The sequence below is a fragment of the Drosophila sechellia genome, chromosome 2L (genome assembly GCF_004382195.2).
Source record: "Drosophila sechellia strain sech25 chromosome 2L, ASM438219v1, whole genome shotgun sequence".
Classification (NCBI taxonomy): Eukaryota; Metazoa; Arthropoda; class Insecta; order Diptera; family Drosophilidae; genus Drosophila; species Drosophila sechellia.
The window spans coordinates 7,956,115-7,978,247 of NC_045949.1; the positions used below are offsets into that span (position 1 = coordinate 7,956,115).

The following is a 22,133-nucleotide window of genomic DNA, read 5'->3' on the forward strand; positions in this document are numbered from 1 at the left end:
AAAAATAGATGAAGAGGGGAAAGGTAAATAATAGCCTAGAGAGGAGACTTTTTGGAAACCGTCGATAAATTCTCGTGCATAAGTTTTTTATTCATGTACAATTGTTGTACAGTTTTTGTGGCTTATTTGTGTATAACAACTATTAATCACAACAACAACTACTACTTGTATTACAATTGATCTATTATGCATAACTGTACATTAAAGTGAGCCCCTACCCCTTACTTCGCCTATGAACCCCCTTCATTTTTTTTTTTACTTCTGGGCTTGGATCCATCCGACCAACCGACTCCCCTAGAAAATATCCCAGACGTCCTTGAACCTCTTTGAACTGAAAAGCGAACCCAACAACACGAAAAACAACAGCTACGATACCTATTTACTGCTATATTGTATGACGTAATGTTACCCACAACAACAGCAACAACATGAACAACTAACCATACACACGTAACTAACTTTAAAGCAAACCAAACCAAAATCAACTTCGGAACACTCGTCAACTATGCTATATATATGTACTTAAATATATATATATACAACAACATACTAACGAAAGGATGCAAAAACCAAACGGAAACTATACATACTTATAAAATATACACCTATATACAAACAACCACATACGCAGTATTGTATGTCTTTTTGTACAGAAAACAAACGACAACTACTAAGCCTGACAACAAACAAATCGTGTATCCTAACTACAAATCCTCAGATAGAACATATGACGCCTCCACAGCACCACAACTCACTCACCCCTGGAACTGCACATCCATACCCATTTTTATCTTATGGTCAGGTCTCCCCTATCATTTACCGATCACCGACCGACAACGATTCATTGTTTACCCATCAATTGTTGCTAACTATCGAACAGTATAATCAACAAATGCAGAATTTCTTGGCACACACTTTTGAATCTCACGCGGTAGTCGCTTCATGAGTAGAGCAGCTAGATGTGAACATCGGACGGAGCTCTAGTTGAGTTACACAAGAAGGAACCTTATATATATTATATATATAACATATAAATAAATAATATTAACAATTACATGTACTTTTAATTAGACGCATAAGCCAAATGTCGAGGGGAGTTAAATCACAAGCCGAAACGAAAGCTAAGACTAAACCTAAGCCAGAAAAGCGGTTCGCATCGGTATTCCCACGATTGATAGATACAATTGACAGGTTAGGTTCGAAATTCAGGAAGGTCCTCGGTTTTATATACATATGTATTTCCGCAGCAGCGAGTATGCAACTTAGAGCTTGTATATTTGAAAATTAAATCACAACTGTCTCTCTTCGAATTCCCGTACAGTGCGTTTCGGAGCTGTAAAATCCAAAAACAGCAAAAATGACAAATGCCCCCAAAGTTATACTATCATTATGCAATGAAACCTACAATTTCAACACTTGTTATGGCATTGAAATCACTTGCAGCTCCAAAACACATTGTACGCGAAATCAGAGCCAAATGTATGTTTATTCAAAAATATTCTTTTTGGCGGACGGACTCACTGGCAAGTCACACATTTTGTATGAATTCCGGCTCTGGGAAGGAGCTAGCTTCCGATAGATATGGAAATGAGTATATGGTGGAGGAGCCATCAGCCGGCCAGGCTGAGATTCCTGCGAATCGAACACAGAAAAACCGAACTTTGTTTTCCGCAGGCGCCCAGAGTAGTGCTAATGAAATCTGTAGGAGAGACACTGTAGGAAAACAAATAATTGCCTTAGGGTTTCAGTAGAAGTAAAAACCAAACATTAACGTATAATTTACCTTTTAAATCATTTCCCTTATCGGCGTCTTTGAGCAAAACGTGTGACTTGGCCTTAAAGCGGGTGTGACATCAGCACTCTAGAAACCAGTTAGAACTACGGGTAAACACGGTTCGCCATAAAAACCGATACCAAAACCGAAACCGAAGAGCCGAGTGCAGTTAAATATTCTGTAATCCACGCTAGTAACCGAATGTCACACAAAACACACACATGGGCCGCCGGAGGCAGATGGAATCCTTCCGGGATGAGCTAGATATATAGGATAGCTAACCGCATAAGCCTTTAGGGGAGTTAAAATGACAAGCAGATCAAATCAATTAAGTGCCAGACCCCCGCCCCTCTCCTAGCCAGACTTCGCCGTATGATAACCAAAATAGAACTCGATACCAGGTCCCGGGAAAGGATTCCAAATGATTCCGGCGCAACCCTATGCGAAATGTCTTCAACTAGAGCGAACACGAAACCGTTTCAGAATACTAATCGATAAAACTATGATTTTTAGCAATTTATATAAATTACATATATACATACAAATACATAGATAATGAATTATGGAAACCGAAGCTAAAACTAGACCTAATCCTAAATCTAGACCGAAGAGAAATCACAAACAAGTCAACAGGGCACAGCGCTTCTTAACTATATTAATTTCGACAAGCAGAACTTTTTCTAAACCTAACCTAAAACAAAACCAAAACCAAACCAAGAAAATGTAAAACCAACGCTAATCTTAAACTATAACTAACTTTTTAAACTAATATTGAAATTGAACCCAACAAAGTGTTCATTAAACTAAAACCAAAGGAATACATATGTGTATGTACGAGCATGTATATGTACTTAAAGTTATACATTAAAGAAACACAACATTTTGTATGGCTATGGCAAAAACAAATCCGAAAAAAAACCGAACAAAATACACAAAAAAAAAAAAACGAAATAAGCAGAAGATGGTGAAAAGAACCCAACAATTTAGCTAAGTAATTTAATGTAAAGAGTTTATCGAATAAATTGAGAGACAAACCAAAAAACAAAAAACAAAAGGAAACTTTAATGAAACTTTCATCAGATTTCTAACAAACTTTACGAATTTCCAATAAGAAGAAAACTGCGCTCTTTACGCCTATCTACCGAACATCTCTTTACATAGACATTATATGATATAAATATAATTATAATTGAGGATTAGGTCCAGGGAAACCGGAACCGAGGCCGAATACTTACATAAGCATACACTTGTTTTTAGCACTAAATGAAATCTCTTGCGTTACTTTTGTTTAACAAATACTAATTAAACCAGATAAATTAATATACATACAAAACATACTATAAACATACATACTATATATACATACATTACATATATATATAAATAGAGTTTTTTAGATCGAACGCCCGACGAAAGAAACAAACCCCTATCCCCAAATCCAAAAGTCCCGGAAACTAAACACGCAAATCTCGTCTCATCTCACGGATGTGCTACACTAAATTAGTAACTAAACTAAACTAAAACTAAACTATTGTTAAACCATTAAACACACGCATACATACACGAACACACAAGTCATTAACTAAATATTACATGGCGGACAACAACCAAGTTAAAAGTTTAAGGCAGTTTAAGCGAAATCAAAGTGGAGAAATGAAGTAGAGATATGGAGAAATTGAGAATTTGCAGCCGCTGGCAGTTAGAACTTGAAAAATCCGCGAAAAGAGGCAGTTAGTAAATGAAGTGAAAGTGAGCCGAACGAGACCGTTAGTGCAGTGTAATAAACAACAAATTGTATTATATCTAAGCCCATGAAATTAAAACAAAGGTTAAACATAATGAGAACACGACAAAAATGTTAATTACAAGCGCTAAACAAGTAAATAGCTAAACCAAACCAAACAGAAGGAGCAACCAAGGCGGCGTGGCGGCTATTTATTATTAAAAGTGATTTATAGGGCAGAGTTGAAACGCAACTTTCAGCTAATATAGATTAATAACAAATAAAGACCGAAAAACCACAAAAAAAAAAAAACAAATATTTTAAAGCAAGCGCTTGAATTGTACATTTTTACAAGGCAACTGTACATTAAGCGCCCACGGCATTAAGTAAAAAATAAAAACAAAAAAAAAAAAAAATAAAAATAAAAACAAAAAGAGTTGACAAGCACATAAAACAAAAGCAAGAACATAAAAATATAAAATCCAAAAAAATATACGAGACAGCAACGGAGTGTGCGGCTGCTGCCCGGACACACATGAAGTTGCCTAGCCAGAACGGAAATGAGTTTATTAAATATATACATTTAAAAATTCATAAACAAAAATCATGAGATGGAAAAGAAACCCAAAAATTCGTTGCATAATATTTAAAACGAAGGTAGTATTAAACTCGATTGCCTAATTCTAATATTAAAACCAAAAGAAAATAAAAAACTATAAAAACATTAACATTAACAGTAATAATAATAATGAAAACAAGAACAACAAAAAATGTTATTATACTTATTATACCGATTAAAATGAAAAGAAAAACAGAAAACCGACAAAAAAATGAAACAAAACAAATTAAAATAAAAATTTTATTTAGATTAAAACCTTGCACTTTCGCTGATCTAAACGCACAAGCGGAATCCAAAGGTAGGTACAAACATACAAGTCCAAATTGGTAATACGAATTTGCTACCAATTTTGACATTACTGCTAGTTACATAAGAATTTCCGCAAGAACAAGATGAGATAAATATTTATTATGTAGTCGCATACAGTTTATTTTGCCAAACATAACAAGAGTAATCAGTAACCCCATTTCGCAAATACAAACCAGTTGCCAAGTCGAAAGAATTCCATGTCGAGGCAGCTCAAGGTGGCTCCACACTGCGGATGCGATAAGGATGGGGCAACAGAAGATGTGTGTGCTCAGGTAACCGACGAGGCAAATTTGTTGTCGAGGCAGCCGTCCATCCAACTGGAGGTTGGCGATAAGACCAATCTGACGTCATAAATTAACAACGCTTAACAGGTGGTAATAATAATTTTTGCTTTATTTAAAAACGTTACTACAAAGTTGGTTGGTTGCATCATGGTTAATGGTTAATATTTGATTCAGATAACACGCAAGTCTGTACTTTAAAATGCGCTACACAAATAGATCGTAGTTAGATTTGTATAGGTATTAGCCATAGCTTATAGTTCTTTGTCTTTGCGTCTCGAAAAGGTACTAAAGGAATCAGCTGACTGCGTTTCGTTCCTGTGCCAAGCGGTTCGTAGGGTTTTATCATGGTTATTCGGCTACGGGGCAACGCCGGATAAACCTATTGTATACTTCATAGCTCAACTACAAAATACTTTTACAAATATAAATATATATATATATATATATGTTTAGGTATGTATGTAAGTACATAGATGCTTAGTCGTTACATCTATGCGAGGGAGGGCTAAGATTAACATTCATAATTTATGCACAAAATAAATATATATTCAAACGGTTCGCGCTTAAACAACTAAGAAAAACATCGCACAGCTGTCACCAGTCTGGATGTGGACTTGGTCTCTGTCTGTGTCTAGGCATACTTTCACTCTTGTCCATTCGATTGTATTACATTGTCGTTTGAGGTGGCCGCTGCGCAGGATCGTGGCGCCTGCAGCAAGTCCGTGTACTGGAGCAGTGCTTCGCGCAGCGATCTCGACACTTCCGGCGACGTTGTTGTGGTGCAGTCCACCAGGTATGGATACAGGCCAATCAACTGATCCCAAGCCGGCTTGTTGACTGCGAGAAATGAAACATGTAAGTTGCATTTAATCTTAGGTAAGTCGTGTATATTTTACCCTTTGATGCTGGCGCTTTTTTCATGGATACCACAAGTGTTGCAATGGCTTTTAGCACAAACGATATCTCTGATAGCCGGAACCTGACAACAAAGTAAAATACATGAGTCATATGAGTATTCCAGGACTATTTTTAATCGAATCGTACCTTGGAAGCGGGCACTTTCCGCTTTGTCTCTCATCGTCGTTAAACCGTTTGAGCACCTCTTGGAATCGATGCAACAGGGCGGTGACTGCTAGCCTGCCGGCAAAGTCCTTGCCACCTGCTCCCGCGGCCCCAGCAGCCAACACATTGGCGTTGAGACGATTGTTGTTGGTGTTGGCATGGTCCTCTAGCAGCGAGAACTGCAGAAGGGTCTCGAAACACGTTTTGGCAAATATCTCGCGCAGCTTCCAGTCGGATTCGTAGCAAATGTTCGTGTCTGAGGCGGAGTGTATAGAACCCTTGTTCAGCAGCACTACGATCTGCATGATAAACTGGTGTGGCATTTCGTGAGAGTGCGGCAACACCTCGTCCCTCAGGAGCTCAATAACCTGGCAATCGATCGTTTCATCCAGCACGATCTCCTCGAGTCCGCGATCCTCGATGGTGCACACACTCGCCGGAAACAGGAACTTGTCCAGGGTGTCAGCCAAATCGTCCCACAAGCTTGCGAAATGCTGCGGCTTAGCTCGCGCCACCTTGAGACCAGTATGCAACACGCTAATCAGACTGGAAATGGCCAGCTTCCATGTGCTGGAGGACAGACATTTGTACTTCATTGCCAGCGGCGTGCGCAGAGCCTTGACGATGTCATGCAGAATCTGCTCCTGCACAACCGGATCCTCAGTGGCCGTTGTCTGGTAAAGCTTCACGCAAATACTGATTGACTTCTCCCCGAAAGGTATGTAGTTCATGCTGACCACCTCAACGGAGGCATTGTTGGCATAGTGACCCGAGGTCTTGGCATACTTGTGCTCCACACTCTGCTGGAATGTGGGCGGTGCGCAAGCGAATTTACTGAAGATCAGCAACTGCCGGAAAATAGCAGGGATAAGCTGGCTGATGTGGGAATCGGTTTTTGTCGCCTCCTATTCAAAGATTATTAATTATATATTATAATGGATTGTCTTGTAATGCTTGCCTTCTGTATAAGTTCCATGCAATCGAGAATGCCATCGTGTAGCGGCGTCAGCAGGGTGTCCGACACAGTGGACATGATGTAAGGAACCGCATCAGTCTGGACGGGAATGCACACAGCGTTCGTTAGTACCGTGCAGAACTTGTCAAAGTCTGCTGCACTAAATCTGAAAACATTTCAAATATAAATTAATTTTGTTGAAGCAAAAAAACCAAAAAGATATTTAGCATAGCAAATGTATAAATCACCAAATTTAAAATGAAAAGATCTGATAGATATTATTGGGGAATTTATGACAATGCGTTCTTCCTATGTAGGTCTGTCTACTAACTTGACTTGAATGTGCTGAAAAATGGCGGGAAAGATTTGGATCAGGGCGGTGAGGAAGGCCTGACTGGGAATGTAAAAGTCCTCCTGAGTTTCGGCGCCATTGCTATTTTGCTGCTGCAACTTCGTTGAGGTCGATGTGGACATTTTGGTGCTCTCCATGCCAATGCTAAGCCAAATGTTCCAAGCAATCTGCTCAAAAATAGGGAAGACAAAGGTTTACTTAGTACAAATGTACAAAAGACAACCACTTTGGTTGACAACTATTGCACCTTAATCTCTAGACTACTTACGGTCCAAATTTCCTCGTCCTGCTCCTGGGCCGTCTGAGGATCCTTCAATGCCCTCTCCGTTCGCTCTGCTGTATTGTGGTACATGATCTCCTGTAGAGACTTTAGGGCAGCAAGTGAAACTTCACCATTTTTGCTCAACGCAGCGTTCTGGATGAACTCTAGGATTAGTGACCAGGCTCGCTCAAAATCACCCAGCATCTGAAGCAGCTCCCGTTTTGTATTGAACACCCTGCAGACGCCCGATAAAGTCAGCACCTGCGTCTCGGCCCACTGCTTCTGGGCTGTGTTGCGCGAGTGATGGATAAGAATGTTGCCACTGGCGTCAACCTTCTCGTTGCTGGCCGAGCTGCTTAGAGCACGCACGTTGTCCAGCAGCGGGAAGAGAACTTGCCAGACCAGCGCCTGCCACGTGGGCGGATTAAGCAGGCTGCCGTGGGCGGAGATGGTGGAGAAGAGCGTCTGGCCGGCCGATTTACGCACCGCCGGACGCAGATCCACACACAGCTCGCCCAGCTTGGCGTACAAGCACATCCACAACTTATCGAACTGCGGCATCTTCACTGTGCCTGGGAAGTCGGGCAGAATGGACACATCCTGCAGCTGAGTGGACATTAGCTTGTCTTGGTTTTGATTAAAGAAGTCTGAAATATTCCACTGCAATCAAAGTACACAATTAACATAACTCAATAATACTATGTATGCAATAGTTTATCTAAGTTGTATAACATATCTTACCATGAGACCGATAGCCGTTAGAGAAATGTTCAATTCCTGGGTCTGGGAGCCGAACTTAGCAGCAGTGCTGATGCACAGGGGTAGACACCGCCATGGCATCACGGTCAGGAAATCTGTGATAACCAGCTGCAGGCATTGGAATGCTGTGCGAATTAACGGCTCGCCATGGTGCTCGTTTACAGCACCAATGATCTCAATAATGGCTGGCCAGCCAAAGGAGAGGATTTCCCCTGCAGTGTTTAGGATCTGAAGGACGCAATCCAGCTGTCGCTGACGTACATCTGCGTGCAGGACTGTGGACAACTCAGAGAGAGGACTCAGCAGCATTGTTTGTAGTTCCTAAACGAGAAAGGGGTACATTTGCATTTTGTTGTGTTTTGTTTGTGTTTTGTTTCTTTAAAACACTTTTCAGTGACGTTCTACATAAATTGTTAGAGAAATACAGAGGGGTAATCTTACCATGTTCTCCTTGAGCGGCGTTTTGTGCTTGAACTGTAGGGCAGACTTAACCAGGTAGGTAATGGCTTCCACGCCCCACTCCCGCATTCGAATGTGTCGATGTTGGCACACCTCCAGCAGGTGATTTGTAAGTGGTCGCCACAATACCTTTATGCGGGGCATGTTCACTAGGCCAGTCTCTAGCAGTTTGGCTACCGCAAAAAGCGATGGTTCCCGATTGGCATAAGCCAGTTCCATGGCCTCGTGGGAGAGTTTGCACAACGCATCGATCAAATGGTGCAGCGCTACATCGTCCAGATATTGACTGGACTCGAACAGCTGGCTAAGCATTTGTGACAGCACCGGAAGATCAGCCATCACTGCCGTTTGAATTCCCACATTGGCCTCCACAGCTGGCTTTGGCATGGCCTGAAGACTGCCTCCGGTAGAAGGTTTCAGCCCCAAGATCCACACTAGGTGCTGCAGCGTCTGCAGCACAATGTGCCAGGAGGTACCCAAAATGCCACCATTGTTGTGCGCCAGGAAAAGAATAGCTCGCATACACTGTAGATTCTTGTTAGTCAGCATCACGGGCGCCTGCATCACGCTGTGGGGCAGCGACGCCGATGGCAGCGGTGTGCCCACCGCCACGATCTGTGGTCGGAAGTCTCCTGCATCGCCACTACAGCTATTGATGAACTGGCTGCTTAGATCTTGACTACCACTGCGCGTGTGACCTGTAAAGGAAAGGTTTCGTTAAGCTTTGCTTTGCAATAAGTATATACAATTCGGTACTCACATCTTAGGTCACCATCCGACTGTGTGGTATTGGCAAATATGGACATGGCATAGTGGGGCGGAAAGGAGGCGCGGCACATGGCCATAATAAAGGCGTCTCGGGGCTGCAGTTGCTCCAGCATTCCGCACAGAGCTGCATAATTTTGCATAGCCTTGAGGATGTTCTCCGTGGTGGCCTCGTCAATCGACGTCTCCACCAACGGAATAAAAGCGCTAAGAAGGGCAGACCAGCTGGAATTCACCAGTTGGAGGCACAGAGGCTTGTGCTCCTCCTCAGTGATCACTTCCGTATTGTGACTGGGATGAAGCTCTGGGGTTCGCTGAATGACACCTCCAATCGATCGGGTCATATCCAGTAGAATAGCATGCCCAACCGAGATACCATAACTGTCGGGAATATTCGATGCATCTATCTTATCCAACATTTCCAAGCTGAAAAATAAAATTATTAATAAGATTTTAAGCAAATAAGCTGATATTTCAACTTACTAAACCGCCTTTGAGACGCCTGGCGCATAAGTGGCTACCAAGGGAAGGAAAGCACCTCGAAACATGAAGCCACATTGATTGCTTCCCGACATGGCTGTCAGCGAATTGGCGACTCCATTCTGCTGGCCATTCAGCATGGCCGATGCATTAATCAGGGAATATCGTATATAGCTGCCCATGGCGGCAATCATGTCGTGCACAATGTTGGTGGCATGATTTTTTAAGTCGTACGACTTGCAGAAGAATGCAATCAGTGAAGAGCGCGTAACCAGCTTGTGGATAACCTCAAGGGCCAGGGCTCGCTGCCAAGCTGGCTTATCCGGATCCAAGAACTTGATAATCAGCGACAGAAAGATCTCACACTCTGTTACCAGTATGGTGTGGTATTTTTGTATAAGTATAGCCACAAGGCGCAGCAATCGCATGCTGATTGGGAAATAGGGTTTCTCGGCCGGCACAGGAGCGTTTCCATTGCTTGGTGCAGGCAGCTGGCGATGCTTGACGTTTGGCGAGAAGAGCTTTATGACCAAGGCACAGACTCTTTCCTTAAGTAGTAGTCGAAAGTCGTTACTCTATTAAAAAAAAGGAATTAATTAATATATATAGTTATATTAAATGTGTGCCTAATATATGAAATCTAAAACTGAACCTTTGAAACTGTGAAATTTCAGACTTGCTCTTGCTTATTTTCTGATCTAAACGCCCACAGAAGCGGCACAATTGGTTAAATAATGGAAATTGAAAGACTTGAAAGTCGATTCGTCGTCTAAGCCGATTTGTAAACATACCTCGTGAAACACGGCACTGAAGTTGGTCAGCACGGCCTGAAGTAACTCCAGACCAAAGGTGCGCGTCATTTCGGTCATGCCCAACAACCAGTAGGGCTGATCCGCGTTTACCAGCTGAACTAGATCCTGAAATAGCAGGAATGCATCCGAAGCAAAGGTTTGAACGTCCTGATTTCCGCCCTCTCCCTCAGCTGGCGAACCACTGGACTGTTGCTGCTGGAGACTGGAAACCGAGTCTTTCTCCAGGTACACTCGCTCAAACACCAGGGACACCAGCTGCCGGATGGTGGCACCGGCCGTATTCACAATTGTAGGATTTTTGGCGTAGTGCAGGCGAAAGCACAGAACTAAGGCCTTGGCCAATGTGTCGCCGTGCACCACCGTATTGGTGGTCAGCAAAAGAGTTACTGTTTGCAGCACTTTGACTTCCTCGATGTTGTTCTCCATCAGGGTCCACAGTGCGTTGGTGATGTATAGGGCGCCCTTCTGGTCCACCACCTGCTGGGTGATGAGCCGCTGCATCATGCCCAAGCAAAACTGGAAAAGATATGGGCAACAATTAGATATAATTACTATATAGTAAAATGGCTGCTCTCACCTTGATAATCTTGAGATCCTTGGTCTCGCATCCCTGCACCAGCGGATAGAGTATCTGGTTGACGGTGTAGTACACCGAGTTTTGCTGGCTGCTGCCAGCTGTGCAGAGCTTGGAAATGGCCTCCTCGCACGCCTGATTTGGAATTGGAAACGTTAGAGAGTTAATGGGCAGGTGGAAATGTCATAAAAACAATTTCATATGCGCTGGCTATCAATTTCATAATTGCGTAGAGCAAGCACAGGTGGAACCAGAGCAAACCAACCCCCGCCCACCCACGTCCTACCACCACCACCCAACTGGGTTGTTGGGTGACACACACTCGTGTGTCGGCGGATAAGTGCCGCAATTAGACAACCACGGCCGTGAATCACACGTCAGCAGGACTCACCTCCTTGATCTGAGGATACTTCTTCTTGGTCTCCAGCGAGAGGGTCTTGAAATCCGCCTGCAGGGCCTCCACAAACTTGTGCACGTCCTGGCCACCGCACCCGCCCCCGCCCACAAACGACATGGTCACTGGTTGTACTCGCTCCTGGTCACTTGACACTCACTGCACCGGATGCGTGCGACATTTAAGTATCGCGACCGATCCACGCATATGCTACGCAACCACTTTGGACTCTGGAAAATGCAATAATAATGCAGCGCACAATAAAAGCCGTGAAAAAATTGTGATTCGTTTTGACAGCTGACGTACACAGTGCAGAGTTGCTAGTGGTTGGCAACGCGAGCTGGTCATGTTAATTAACATAAGCAGAACCATCATCAACAGTGGCCTGAAAAGCGCCCTTAACAGAGAAGGAGTTTCGGTGAAATTTTGTGGGTCGCCGGAATCGAATATAGATAATGGCAAGGAAGAAGTATCTTTACCAGGATGAGGCCCTAGCCCCAAAAGCCTAATACATTCAATTCCATAAATACAGCATCCAAAAAGGATTTCACAACTATGATAAGACTAAAAAATAAAGTGTCAAGTCAAGTATGCTTTTCATGTTTTGCCTATTTAAGCGAACTTTATAAACATGACTTTTGGGCGCTTGGTTCAAATCCACCTTGTAGAGCGGTTACATTCCCGGAAAACTAGAACTAACCTTTAGCCATGGCTGGCCGACTGCTGCGCTGCATCCTGACTCTAATCCTTGTCAGCTTTACTGTCTTCACGTACGTTTCCAAAGTAGGGGTAATGGAAAAAGTCGACTATTTTACGACAGCGAAGCCTGATGTAGTGTCCAAGCATCCCGGAATGCAGTTAGTGGGCCAAGCGATACGGCTAAGATCCTTTAAGGAGCCTATAAAAGATTTCGACGGTGGATTCGCCGTACAAATTTCAGGAAACAGCAGTGGAGGCAACAAGGATATCTATACAACTATTGATGAATCTATTGCGTCAATTAGAAGCAGAAGAATTGATAAGGATAAGCTCCAGGGTAAGAAGTATTTAATTATTTTTTCGTCGACCTATATTGAAGTTACTTTGTTTTTCTTCCACAGATGACGAGCTAGACTCAAAAGATATTTTAGCAAGGAAACCAGTGGTGTTGTTCTCAATAGATACCGACGTTCCCGTCCGAATGCCGCTTGTGAAAGCTATCTACAAACCTGGTCACCTGGACAGAGAGATTGATATGGAAAGAATATGTCCGAAAAAGGGGTTATCCACGCAGTTATTAGTTTTAATTACTTCATCCCTTCGGCATTCGGCAGCAAGAATGTCCATACGGCAGACTTGGATGCACTACGGCAGCAGACGGGACGTGGGCATGGCATTCGTCCTGGGAAAAGGCAAAAACAAGTTGGCAAAGAAGGCCATCGATCAGGAGGATTTTATGTACCAGGATCTGATAAGAGGACACTTCATAGACTCGTACAACAATCTCACTCTGAAGACCATCTCTCTGCTGGAATGGGCTGATCTTCACTGTCCGAAGGCTAAGTACGTTCTCAAGACGGACGACGACATGTTCATCAATGTGCCGAAGTTGTTGACCCTCATCAGCACGCTTAAAGCCAATAGAACGATCTACGGACGACTGGCCCAAAATTGGAAACCCATTCGAAACAGGTGGTCTAAATATCACATATCCAACGCTCAGTATGGAAAGCCTACCTTTCCCTACTTCACCACCGGACCCGCCTACCTTCTCACTGGTGACATTGTTCATGATCTGTATGTCCAATCGCTAAATACCGCATTCTTAAAGCTGGAAGATGTCTTCACCACGGGCATTGTGGCTGAAAGTCTTGACATCCGGCGGGTAAATGTGCGCGAGATGGCCAACACCCGGACGAAATTCGAGGCGTGCCATATCCGCGACAAAATTACCATCCATATGGTAAGGAATAACGAACAGTTTACCTTGTGGAATATGTTATTAGATGACACCATAAAGTGTGATAACAAGGTATAAAGAAAATGAAAATTATTTAACAATTTTTTACAAACAAATAGTTATATACGCTCAACAAAATAAAATAAGAAAATCAAGCATTTAGAGCGCGCTGGTTGGCTGGTACACATAGAACTCTTCATCCGCCGACTTGCTGAGCCGCAGCTTTCCCTCCTTCTCCAGCTTGCTTAGGTGGTGGTTCACGTTGTAGGCGGCGGCGGGCCAGAGGTTTTCTGGTGTCTCCTTGTAGACCACCTTCACGACGTCCATAGCCTGCAAGCTTTCGTTCGGCCGCTGAACGAAGAACTGCAGGATTTGCTGTTCGCGCTGGTTGCGATGGTTAATGTAGTACTCAATCTTGCCGATCGGCTCCTCAATGACATTGCCGTGGCCTGGAAAGATACGCTGCGGCTTGATGTTTAATATCTTTTCTAGGCTCTTCATGTACTCAAATAGGTCCTCGAAGACGGCGGTGCCCTCGCCCAGGATGCAATCGCCGCTGAAAAGTGTGCCCTCGTTCATGGCCAGCACCACATGATCGGTGGTGTGACCGGGTGTGTGAACCACCCGCACATTCGCCCCCTCCGTGGTGAACTCTTGGTTGTGTGCTAGCGGATGGAGCTTGATATCCGTCGGTATCTCGGGACACACATCTGGGGCATCTGTACGCCCAAACTTGAATACCCGGCAATCCTTGTCGGCCAATTTAGTACCCACAATGCTCTTGACGCCGCCGACATGGTCGTGGTGCCAGTGCGTCAGCAGGATGGTGTCGATGGAGGCCTTTTCCTGCTGCAGCACATCTCCCAGGTGAGCGATGTACTGCGGCACGTCTTCGTCGCCAGTGTCGATCAAGATTCTCCTACTGCCACTGCCGAGGAGGTACGTATTGGTGCCCTGTAGCGTCATCGGACTGGGATTGCAGCCCAGTATCCGAATTACGGAGGAGGTGAGTCTGGTAACAGCCGGAATCAGCGACATCTCTTCGTTCACTAAATCTAAGAAAGCGATACGTATTCCGATTACTCTGCACCATGAAGGTTGCTATGTTATTTATATACTTACATAAATTAAGGAGGAATATGAAACACTTAAGGAAGATAATATTAGGGACCAATTTATTCAGGGTTTTAATGAACTTTGGTCTTATCTATTGCTGCAAATTAAACAGCTGTTGGTCTACAGTGCTGTTAACCGTCATAGGGTGACCATAACATATCAATGTTAGCACAGTTATCGACTTATCAAAAGTAAAACATAGATTTTTAACTTATCGATGTTGTTGTACATCACTAATGTTGAGCTAATCGCGAACAAAATCGGTTTGGTTTTCGGAAGTGGGAGTAATGGTGTTCCCACAAAAAAGGAGGAAAAAATTGGAATATTTGCGGCCGCTGTAACGCAGCGAATTGTGCAAAGCCCTAAAAGTGTTAAAAAGCCGCGTTTCATCAGCAGACTTTATGCGAAAAACTCCCAAAAAAATCGAGGGCAACGCGAAATTAAATCAAAATCTCTGCTTCGCAGCAACAACAACAAATCGCTTCGTTTGCCAAGGTGTTAATGCTTATTTATTTATAAAACATGCCTCGCATGACTAATGAAACGGGCTGGCGTTATTAAAATCGATTAATGCCGAAATACGGGCAAAACTATAACCAGATAGAAAAAAATTCCCCAAGGCACACGATTTCCGTGGTGGCGCCTGGGGCCCAACAACAGCAGCAACAACAAACATTAGGATAACAGAAGAGTAACCACAACAACAACGATAGCAATTCATCATCGCTAATTGTCAACAAAAGGCATATTTATTAACGTTAAATAAGCACTCAAAATAAGCAGGCAAGCAAGTAATTATGCTTGACCCTGGTCCAACAATAGCACCATCTCAGATTCCAGCGAACGAGGAAGAGAGACGCAGCTAAACCGCACTTGGAGGTAAGTTTATAATGAGCGAGTCTGGCTGCCCGGAGATTCCAAGATTTCGGATGGGCAACGAGACTCGGCGACGCAACGATGACGATGCGTTGCCTAGGGTTTTTGTTTCGTTTGTTTTTTCTGTTATTTTATTAACACACATTTACGTATGCTTAAGCAACCGACGAGCGCACATTTCCAAACTCCACGGCCGGACATTGCACCACCAGCGAGCCCAAGTCAAGTGGAGGTTTCATTAACGCCACCTAACCTCCACGTCGATGTGGTCTTACTCGCATCACTGGCTTGGACTCCAATAATGCTCGATTTCTAAGCAAACGTTCACAAGAAATAAAATTATTATCCCTTCATTATCGTTAATTTCTCGAAGCTCTATAATATTCTGTAGAGTCCCAGAAATGCGTTCCAAAAAAGTTCTTATCAACGAATAGAAGGTTTCCGCTTTCTGATTAATTCCTTAGTAAGTTCTGCTTGTTAAGAGCACAAAAAATGCATTTGAAGAGTCATTTTTATTTCCCTACTTCAATTTGCATTTAAAATGATTTGAGGGAAAGTTAAATGTCAAATGATCTTTCCTTCTACTTGTTTCTATGCAACTTAAGAACCACATCTATGTGATTAAGTGAACTCGGTATTTTAAAAACAAATAAAACAGGGCTCTTAACTTCCAACAAGTGGGAATGCAGATTTTAGTTGAAATTTATACGACTCTGCAGGCACTTCGTTGCCATTTATTTTGAAGACTTTCATTAGCACGATCCGGAGTCCAGCTGAATCTTCCTGGTCCAAACTGTGATTGATAGTGGGCCGTTGGAGATGAAGATAGTTTCGAGACGCCCGAAAACCCGTTTGCCGTCCAACCGGCGATTATCTGCGGTTCATTGTACTTATTAGCAGAGTCGGAGTGGGGCCAAGAAAAAAAAAAAAATATAACTGACCGCCAGCCGGATTGGAAGCTTGGATCCACTTCCGCTCACCACTCGCCTCGCGAAGCCTCCAACTTTTTGCGCTGAATCCGAGTTACACTTCATCAAATTACGCGCTCTCGTCAAATTTCACGGCTCTTTGGTAATTTCGCACACAATTACAAGGCACTAAAAGCAACTGCTGAAACATGTGGAACAATTACAGTCAAAGTTCTTTAAATTGAACAATTATATGCCCAGTGAGTTATGGGAACTGGTTAGAAATCCATGGAGAACATTAAATTGATTACTGTTTATAGATTTAATTATGAAGAGAATACAAAGTTAGTGCTGATAAAAAGTTCATAGCATATTTAACATATGTTTTATGTTTATATCCCGCAAGGGAAATGAAAGCCTGATAAGAAACGAGTCGCCATTATTGCAGAAATTCAAAGTAAGATGCATACATATACAGCGATTTACAAACTGTAATTAACCAATGCATAGTGAGTGATTCATCTTATCGCGCAAGATAAGCAACACTTTCACTCTTGATGGAAAAACAAAGGGTTATCTCTTATCAATGCGCTGCACGTCACGCTGCGGATCCAAATGGAAATAGAATTTTGCTGTACTATGTGTGTGTCTGTTCGTTCAGCTTCACGATAAGCCATAAACACGATACGACATTGTCGGATTTAGCCCCCAAAAAAAAATTCCATTGTGCTCGTACTCGTGGCTATTCTTTCCGGTTCCCGGCTGACTGTTGACCAAGCCAGACCACATCGATGAAGTTGCTCAGCCCATTTGACTGATAAACGTGCATTAGTTGACCAAATATTTGGCGAAACTATTTTAATTAAATGTCAGTGAACGTCGTTCAGTATAGCATTATCGCAATAAAGAAATAATAAATGTTGTGGGACAGTAAATTTGTAGTGATAATAATTAATTGATAAGTTAAAATTCTTAGAAGTTAGCCATTGTCTTATCAGCTTTGCATTTAACTTGGTCAGGCGATAACGAAAATGCATCTCTTGCAATGTATATCTTTTATTAAATGCTTCTTTTAAGAAGTTCGCATTCTATAGAAGGAAAAACAGACAAAACATAAATTCGATTGGGTTTTACCTTGCCGAATTGCGACTTAAGGTGTTCCTTCACCTCCCCAAAGATAAGATAAGTTTCAAAAACGTTTTTAATTGTTTGAAATCAAAACGATTTTTAATCATAGGTAAAAGGTAGCAAGTAAGATAAGTGGTGTTTTGGCAAAAATGTTTCTATCGTCATTTCCTGGCAGTTATTTGATAGCTAGACGCGTGACAAGTAATTCTTGGCAAGAAAAGAAGATGACCATCTTCATTACACTTATAAAGAACCTCAGACTTAAACTATAATATTGTAGCATCAGCATTTAACTCAAATCAAGTTTAATAGCATATTTGCATGTTTTGATGTGATGATGTTTGATGTTTAATCGATAACTTCTACCTGTAGTTCTATTTCTAATTCATTATTCAACAAACATTCTGGGCAAATAAATATTTGACTTTAGTATGAAGTATATGATATGACTTACCATTCCCCGCTAGACAAGCAGATAAGATTTGTGTTATAAGATTGATAGGAACTGGCTTATCGACAAACAATTAAGGTAGCACACTTACCCACAGTAACGCATGGGGATTTTCATTGACTATTCAAGACGGTTCGGGGCCAAATCGAAAGTTGTTAGAAGAGTTTCGAGGCTCTGAGTAATGCTGTTGTATTGATTTTTATATCGAGCTAACTACTTCAACTATTTTTATGGCGTCCCAGAGCAAATGCCCAATAAATCTATAGATATAGATAGATATACTGGATTTCTGAGAAAGCCCAGAAATACACAGATGGGATCGAACGATAAGAAATCTTATCGACCAGCCGGCCATGGAACGCGACTCAAGTGGTTCGTTCCCTGCCACCTGGAGCATGGAGCATGGGTCTGTCCGGTGCTTGGAGCTCTGTTCTGCCTCCGTTGGGGTTCTCTTCATTCGCGGAATAGGGTCAAGACTGTTGTTGACTTATTCGAGCGCATGCAAAGTAGAGACACAGCCGATGGCGATGTCGTGACGATTCTGGATGCTGTGCGTGTGTTCTCCTCTTTCTGGCAATTCATTAGCCCACGGAAATTTCCCAAATGCTTTTCAGTTCGTCACTCCCATTACCATACAAAGTAGCCAATCCCTTCGCTTGTGTTTTCTGAAATATAATCGCATATTCACTCAGCTGGCTCTTCAGATTTTCAGTTCAAAACCAGGCATCGACTTTACTATAGTTTTCAAAAATATTGTGCAAAAAAAAACTGAAACAAAACGTTAATTACGTTTAAGTGTTCTTTTGTAAACGATTCTTAAAGTACACAAGAGCGCTATCTTTCTGGGTAGTGAACTCCAACTAGTTCACTCTCTACACAAATATTTGCATTATTCCTCGCCAATGGTAAGAAAAGCAACAAAACCGAGTATTTGGCCATGCTCGACTTTGAAATACCATTCTATATTGGATAAGAAAATATTTACGATTTAATTATACACTTAAATGCTTTGAACGAATGTTACTGCCTTTATTATTGTTGTTTTATTATTGCGGAAATAATGATCTAATCGCTGGACAGAAGCACCTCTCTCCTTCTATATCTTTATATACGTTCATATTTTTATAGTTGAATCAGCTGAATCAGTTGTTTACCTTTATTTCCGTTGTGTTCTCATTGTAGTTTCATCGCATTCGTCGTTGGAATTGCAAGCGTGAGGGATCGTTATCAAAATACTCACAAATTGAAGACGAGAAGCGGAGTCCAGACTGAAACTGAGACCTAGACTGACTGAGATTTGAGAGATTTAGCAAGTGCCACCATGGCGGCTGTGGCCAATCTTCACAACACGCGCATGCTACGCTTCTTTTTAGTCCTAATCGTTTTGATCCTCACCATTTTCATCTACGCCTCGTACTCAACAACGAGCACCCTCACAGCGAACCATGTGCACCCCGCGGCATCTCCGCCGCAGCAGCTGATTGGCGGTCATCCTGGGCGACAGCCGATGGACCAAGTGCCGCCAGTCAATAGCACGGATAAGGAGTACAATTCGCAGCCCGGTGAAAGTTCGTCTAAGCAGCAAAGCGTATCTAGCAGACACTCGCAACAATCACCGCCGCAACAGGCGGAGATACACAAGAAGCATCCGCAGCATCGGCTGCCCACCATCGACGAGGATGCTCTGCTCGACGGTGGCTCCGCAGGCGCCAGTCCACAGGTTGGTGGCCCTGACCAAACGCCCAATGTTATGGCGGATGAGCTGCTGGAGGAGCAGCAGTATGGCCAGAGTGTTGATGGCATCACAGGTGAGTGGGTGCGGTTAAGGCTTACGCGTTTATAAGGCTAATAATGTTTATTCCACAGGCAACATCAACAGTAGCACCAACAACAACAGCTCTGCAGACACGTTGGCTGTTAAACAATCGATTCCCGCCCAGTCACCACAACAACAACTGCCCCAGTCACAGTCGCAGGTGCAGCCAGGCCTTTCCGATGCCGACCTCCTCATACCCACTTCCAATTTGCAAAAGTTTATTGAGAACGCCGATAGGATACTGAAGAACATCACTTCGAACAGTAGCACGGGTAATTATTACACTATTACTAATAGGGCGTTATTTCCTAATCCAGGTACAACATTCGCAACTAGATCGATGAACAGTTTAGTTTTGTTTCTTCTTCAAATTGATCCTCTTGTTTACCCTATTTCAACTTGCGTATCAATTTGCCTTAGTTGTTTTGTTTTATTGATGTAAAACCACTCCGAAGACAAACATTTGCTTAGACAAAGACCCGCTGGCGGCGCACCCATTTGTATAACTCCACGGCAATGGAGAATGAAATGTGCAGTCCGCTTATTTGGCCAGGTTTCGTGTTTCATTATGAAAGCGCTGTAAACATGACATATTGTTTCATACTATTGGATTACTGTCGAACAGATGTTTATGGGACGGACTAGAATTCGCTTGAGTGTTTGTTTGCATTTCAATTAATGGTGTGGTTTCTTTTTCTAAATAAAGGCAATCCATCGGATATGGCACAACTCAACGCAGTGGACGGTAAACTGGAAGTGTCAGGCGTTGAGTCCGAAAAGCAAGAACCGGAATCCAAGGTGATACAGGAAATTAAGGAAGCCAAGAAAGAGGCGGCAAACCCGCTGCCAAAATCAGCAAAACCACCAGTGCCACCTGTGAAAACAACGAAAGCCAAGAGCGCGGTGCCAAGTGCTCCTGTGGATCCTTCCAAGGGAGTGGCCACCGAGAAACTTTACGAGCCAGGCCACGTGGATGAGGAGATCGATGCGGAGCGCATATGTCCGAAAGGCGGACAGTTTATTAAGCTCCTGGTTCTTATTAGCTCAGCGATGTCTCATGATGCAGCCCGCATGTCTATTCGGCAGACTTGGATGCATTACGGAACGAGAAGGGACGTGGGCATGGCATTTGTCCTAGGACGTGGCACCAATGACACCATAAACAAAGCGCTTACTCAGGAGAACTTTATCTATGGTGATCTGATACGAGGAAACTTCATAGACTCGTACAACAACCTCACCCTCAAGACAATATCGACGCTGGAATGGGCAGATGTGCATTGCCCGAAGGCAAAGTACATTCTCAAGACGGACGACGACATGTTCATCAATGTGCCCAAGCTGCTGACCTTCCTGGACAAGCACAAGGATAAGCGTACCATATACGGTCGCTTGGCCAAGAAATGGAAACCGATTCGTAATAAGAAATCCAAATACTATGTGTCCGTCGACCAGTTCGCGGCGGGAGTGTTCCCGTCCTTCACCACTGGACCCGCCTACGTACTCACCGGCGACATTGTGCACGAACTGTACGTGCGATCTCTGAAGACCGTTTATCTGAAGCTGGAGGACGTGTTCACCACGGGCATAGTAGCCAAGAGCCTTAATGTTAAGCGGGTGCAGGCGAACGAGTTCGTCAACCGACGCATCTCATTCAACCCGTGCAACATCCGAAACGCAATCAGCGTGCACATGATCAAGTCGAACGAACAATTCGATTTGTGGAAAAAGCTGCTGGATCAGACCACCAAGTGTAAATAGTATTTTAAGTTTAGGGTGTAGTTTTTCCGGTAGGAAGAACACAGTGTGGTCTTTCGAGAAAAAGAGCGAACATATATGTAATATGGTAGGAGTAGAGAATGATTAGCAAAGGCAGCTATATAGGATTATAAAATTAGACTAGTCTCTAAGTCCTAGAAAATTCACAAATTCTGTTGTCGATCTCTGCATCCGCCTATATGCATGCGATCCAACAACAATTCGAGTACATTTTAAAACATCTGTAGTTTAATTTTAGCATTCTGAATGCCATTATTTAAATGATAATTACTGAGCGATAACTGTGGTTATATATTAACTCTAAATACATTAATGTATATCGAACGAATCATAAAGTGCCTTTTCATTTCAAATCGCTTCTCATGTGGGAATTGTAGCTTATTATTCATAAGTTACAATTAAATATTAACAAATAATACCTCTTCCTGGAAGTCTAATCGTTTTGGATATTTGAAGAGTCTGAAGAAATTGCGGTACTATTTAAAAAATAAATATTTGTTCTTTTTTTCATCGTTCCATATTGTTGCCTTCTGAATG

General features: G+C 42.8%; 4 protein-coding genes across 4 annotated transcripts; 2 read left to right on the top strand and 2 right to left on the bottom strand.

Moving 5' to 3' along the window:
- Window positions 1-4,795: 4,795 nt before the first annotated feature.
- LOC6611617 (protein MON2 homolog) lies at window positions 4,796-11,703 on the bottom strand. The gene is made up of 13 exons (XM_032727003.1): window positions 11,581-11,703; window positions 11,193-11,324; window positions 10,595-11,131; window positions 9,807-10,378; window positions 9,319-9,749; window positions 8,541-9,256; window positions 8,082-8,420; window positions 7,347-8,000; window positions 7,058-7,245; window positions 6,730-6,892; window positions 5,754-6,676; window positions 5,606-5,688; window positions 4,796-5,546 (listed from the first exon to the last, which is right to left on the bottom strand). The coding sequence occupies exons 1-13, from the start codon at window positions 11,701-11,703 to the stop codon at window positions 5,353-5,355; spliced, it is 5,055 nt and encodes a 1,684-aa protein (XP_032582894.1). The 3' UTR covers window positions 4,796-5,352.
- A 277-nt stretch (window positions 11,704-11,980) lies between these two features.
- LOC6611618 (beta-1,3-galactosyltransferase 5) lies at window positions 11,981-13,615 on the top strand. Its single transcript, XM_002036118.2, has 2 exons — window positions 11,981-12,619; window positions 12,684-13,615. The coding sequence occupies exons 1-2, from the start codon at window positions 12,292-12,294 to the stop codon at window positions 13,598-13,600; spliced, it is 1,245 nt and encodes a 414-aa protein (XP_002036154.1). The 5' UTR covers window positions 11,981-12,291; the 3' UTR covers window positions 13,601-13,615.
- LOC6611619 (beta-lactamase-like protein 2 homolog) lies at window positions 13,596-14,756 on the bottom strand. Its single transcript, XM_002036119.2, has 2 exons — window positions 14,645-14,756; window positions 13,596-14,577 (listed from the first exon to the last, which is right to left on the bottom strand). The coding sequence occupies exon 2, from the start codon at window positions 14,558-14,560 to the stop codon at window positions 13,682-13,684; it is 879 nt and encodes a 292-aa protein (XP_002036155.1). The 5' UTR covers window positions 14,561-14,577; window positions 14,645-14,756; the 3' UTR covers window positions 13,596-13,681.
- Window positions 14,757-14,873: 117 nt separating this feature from the next.
- On the top strand, window positions 14,874-21,924 carry LOC6611620 (beta-1,3-galactosyltransferase 2). The gene is made up of 4 exons (XM_002036120.2): window positions 14,874-15,517; window positions 19,184-19,809; window positions 19,868-20,089; window positions 20,524-21,924. Exons 2-4 carry the CDS (start codon window positions 19,323-19,325, stop codon window positions 21,576-21,578), a joined length of 1,764 nt encoding a protein of 587 aa, XP_002036156.1. The 5' UTR covers window positions 14,874-15,517; window positions 19,184-19,322; the 3' UTR covers window positions 21,579-21,924.
- The last annotated feature ends 209 nt before the right edge of the window (window positions 21,925-22,133 follow it).

Coding starts and splice junctions, on each gene's coding strand:
- LOC6611618 (XM_002036118.2), top strand. CDS start 12,292: ATGGCTGGCCGACTGCTGCGCTGCATCCTGACTCTAATCCTTGTCAGC. Junction 12,620..12,683: donor TGATAAGGATAAGCTCCAGG/GTAAGAAGTATT, acceptor TTTCTTCCACAG/ATGACGAGCTAGACTCAAAA.
- LOC6611620 (XM_002036120.2), top strand. CDS start 19,323: ATGGCGGCTGTGGCCAATCTTCACAACACGCGCATGCTACGCTTCTTT. Junction 19,810..19,867: donor GAGTGTTGATGGCATCACAG/GTGAGTGGGTGC, acceptor TTTATTCCACAG/GCAACATCAACAGTAGCACC. Junction 20,090..20,523: donor CACTTCGAACAGTAGCACGG/GTAATTATTACA, acceptor TTCTAAATAAAG/GCAATCCATCGGATATGGCA.
- LOC6611617 (XM_032727003.1), bottom strand. CDS start 11,703: ATGTCGTTTGTGGGCGGGGGCGGGTGCGGTGGCCAGGACGTGCACAAG. Junction 11,325..11,580: donor AGTATCCTCAGATCAAGGAG/GTGAGTCCTGCT, acceptor ATTCCAAATCAG/GCGTGCGAGGAGGCCATTTC. Junction 7,246..7,346: donor AGGACGAGGAAATTTGGACC/GTAAGTAGTCTA, acceptor ATTTTTGAGCAG/ATTGCTTGGAACATTTGGCT.
- LOC6611619 (XM_002036119.2), bottom strand. CDS start 14,560: ATGTCGCTGATTCCGGCTGTTACCAGACTCACCTCCTCCGTAATTCGG.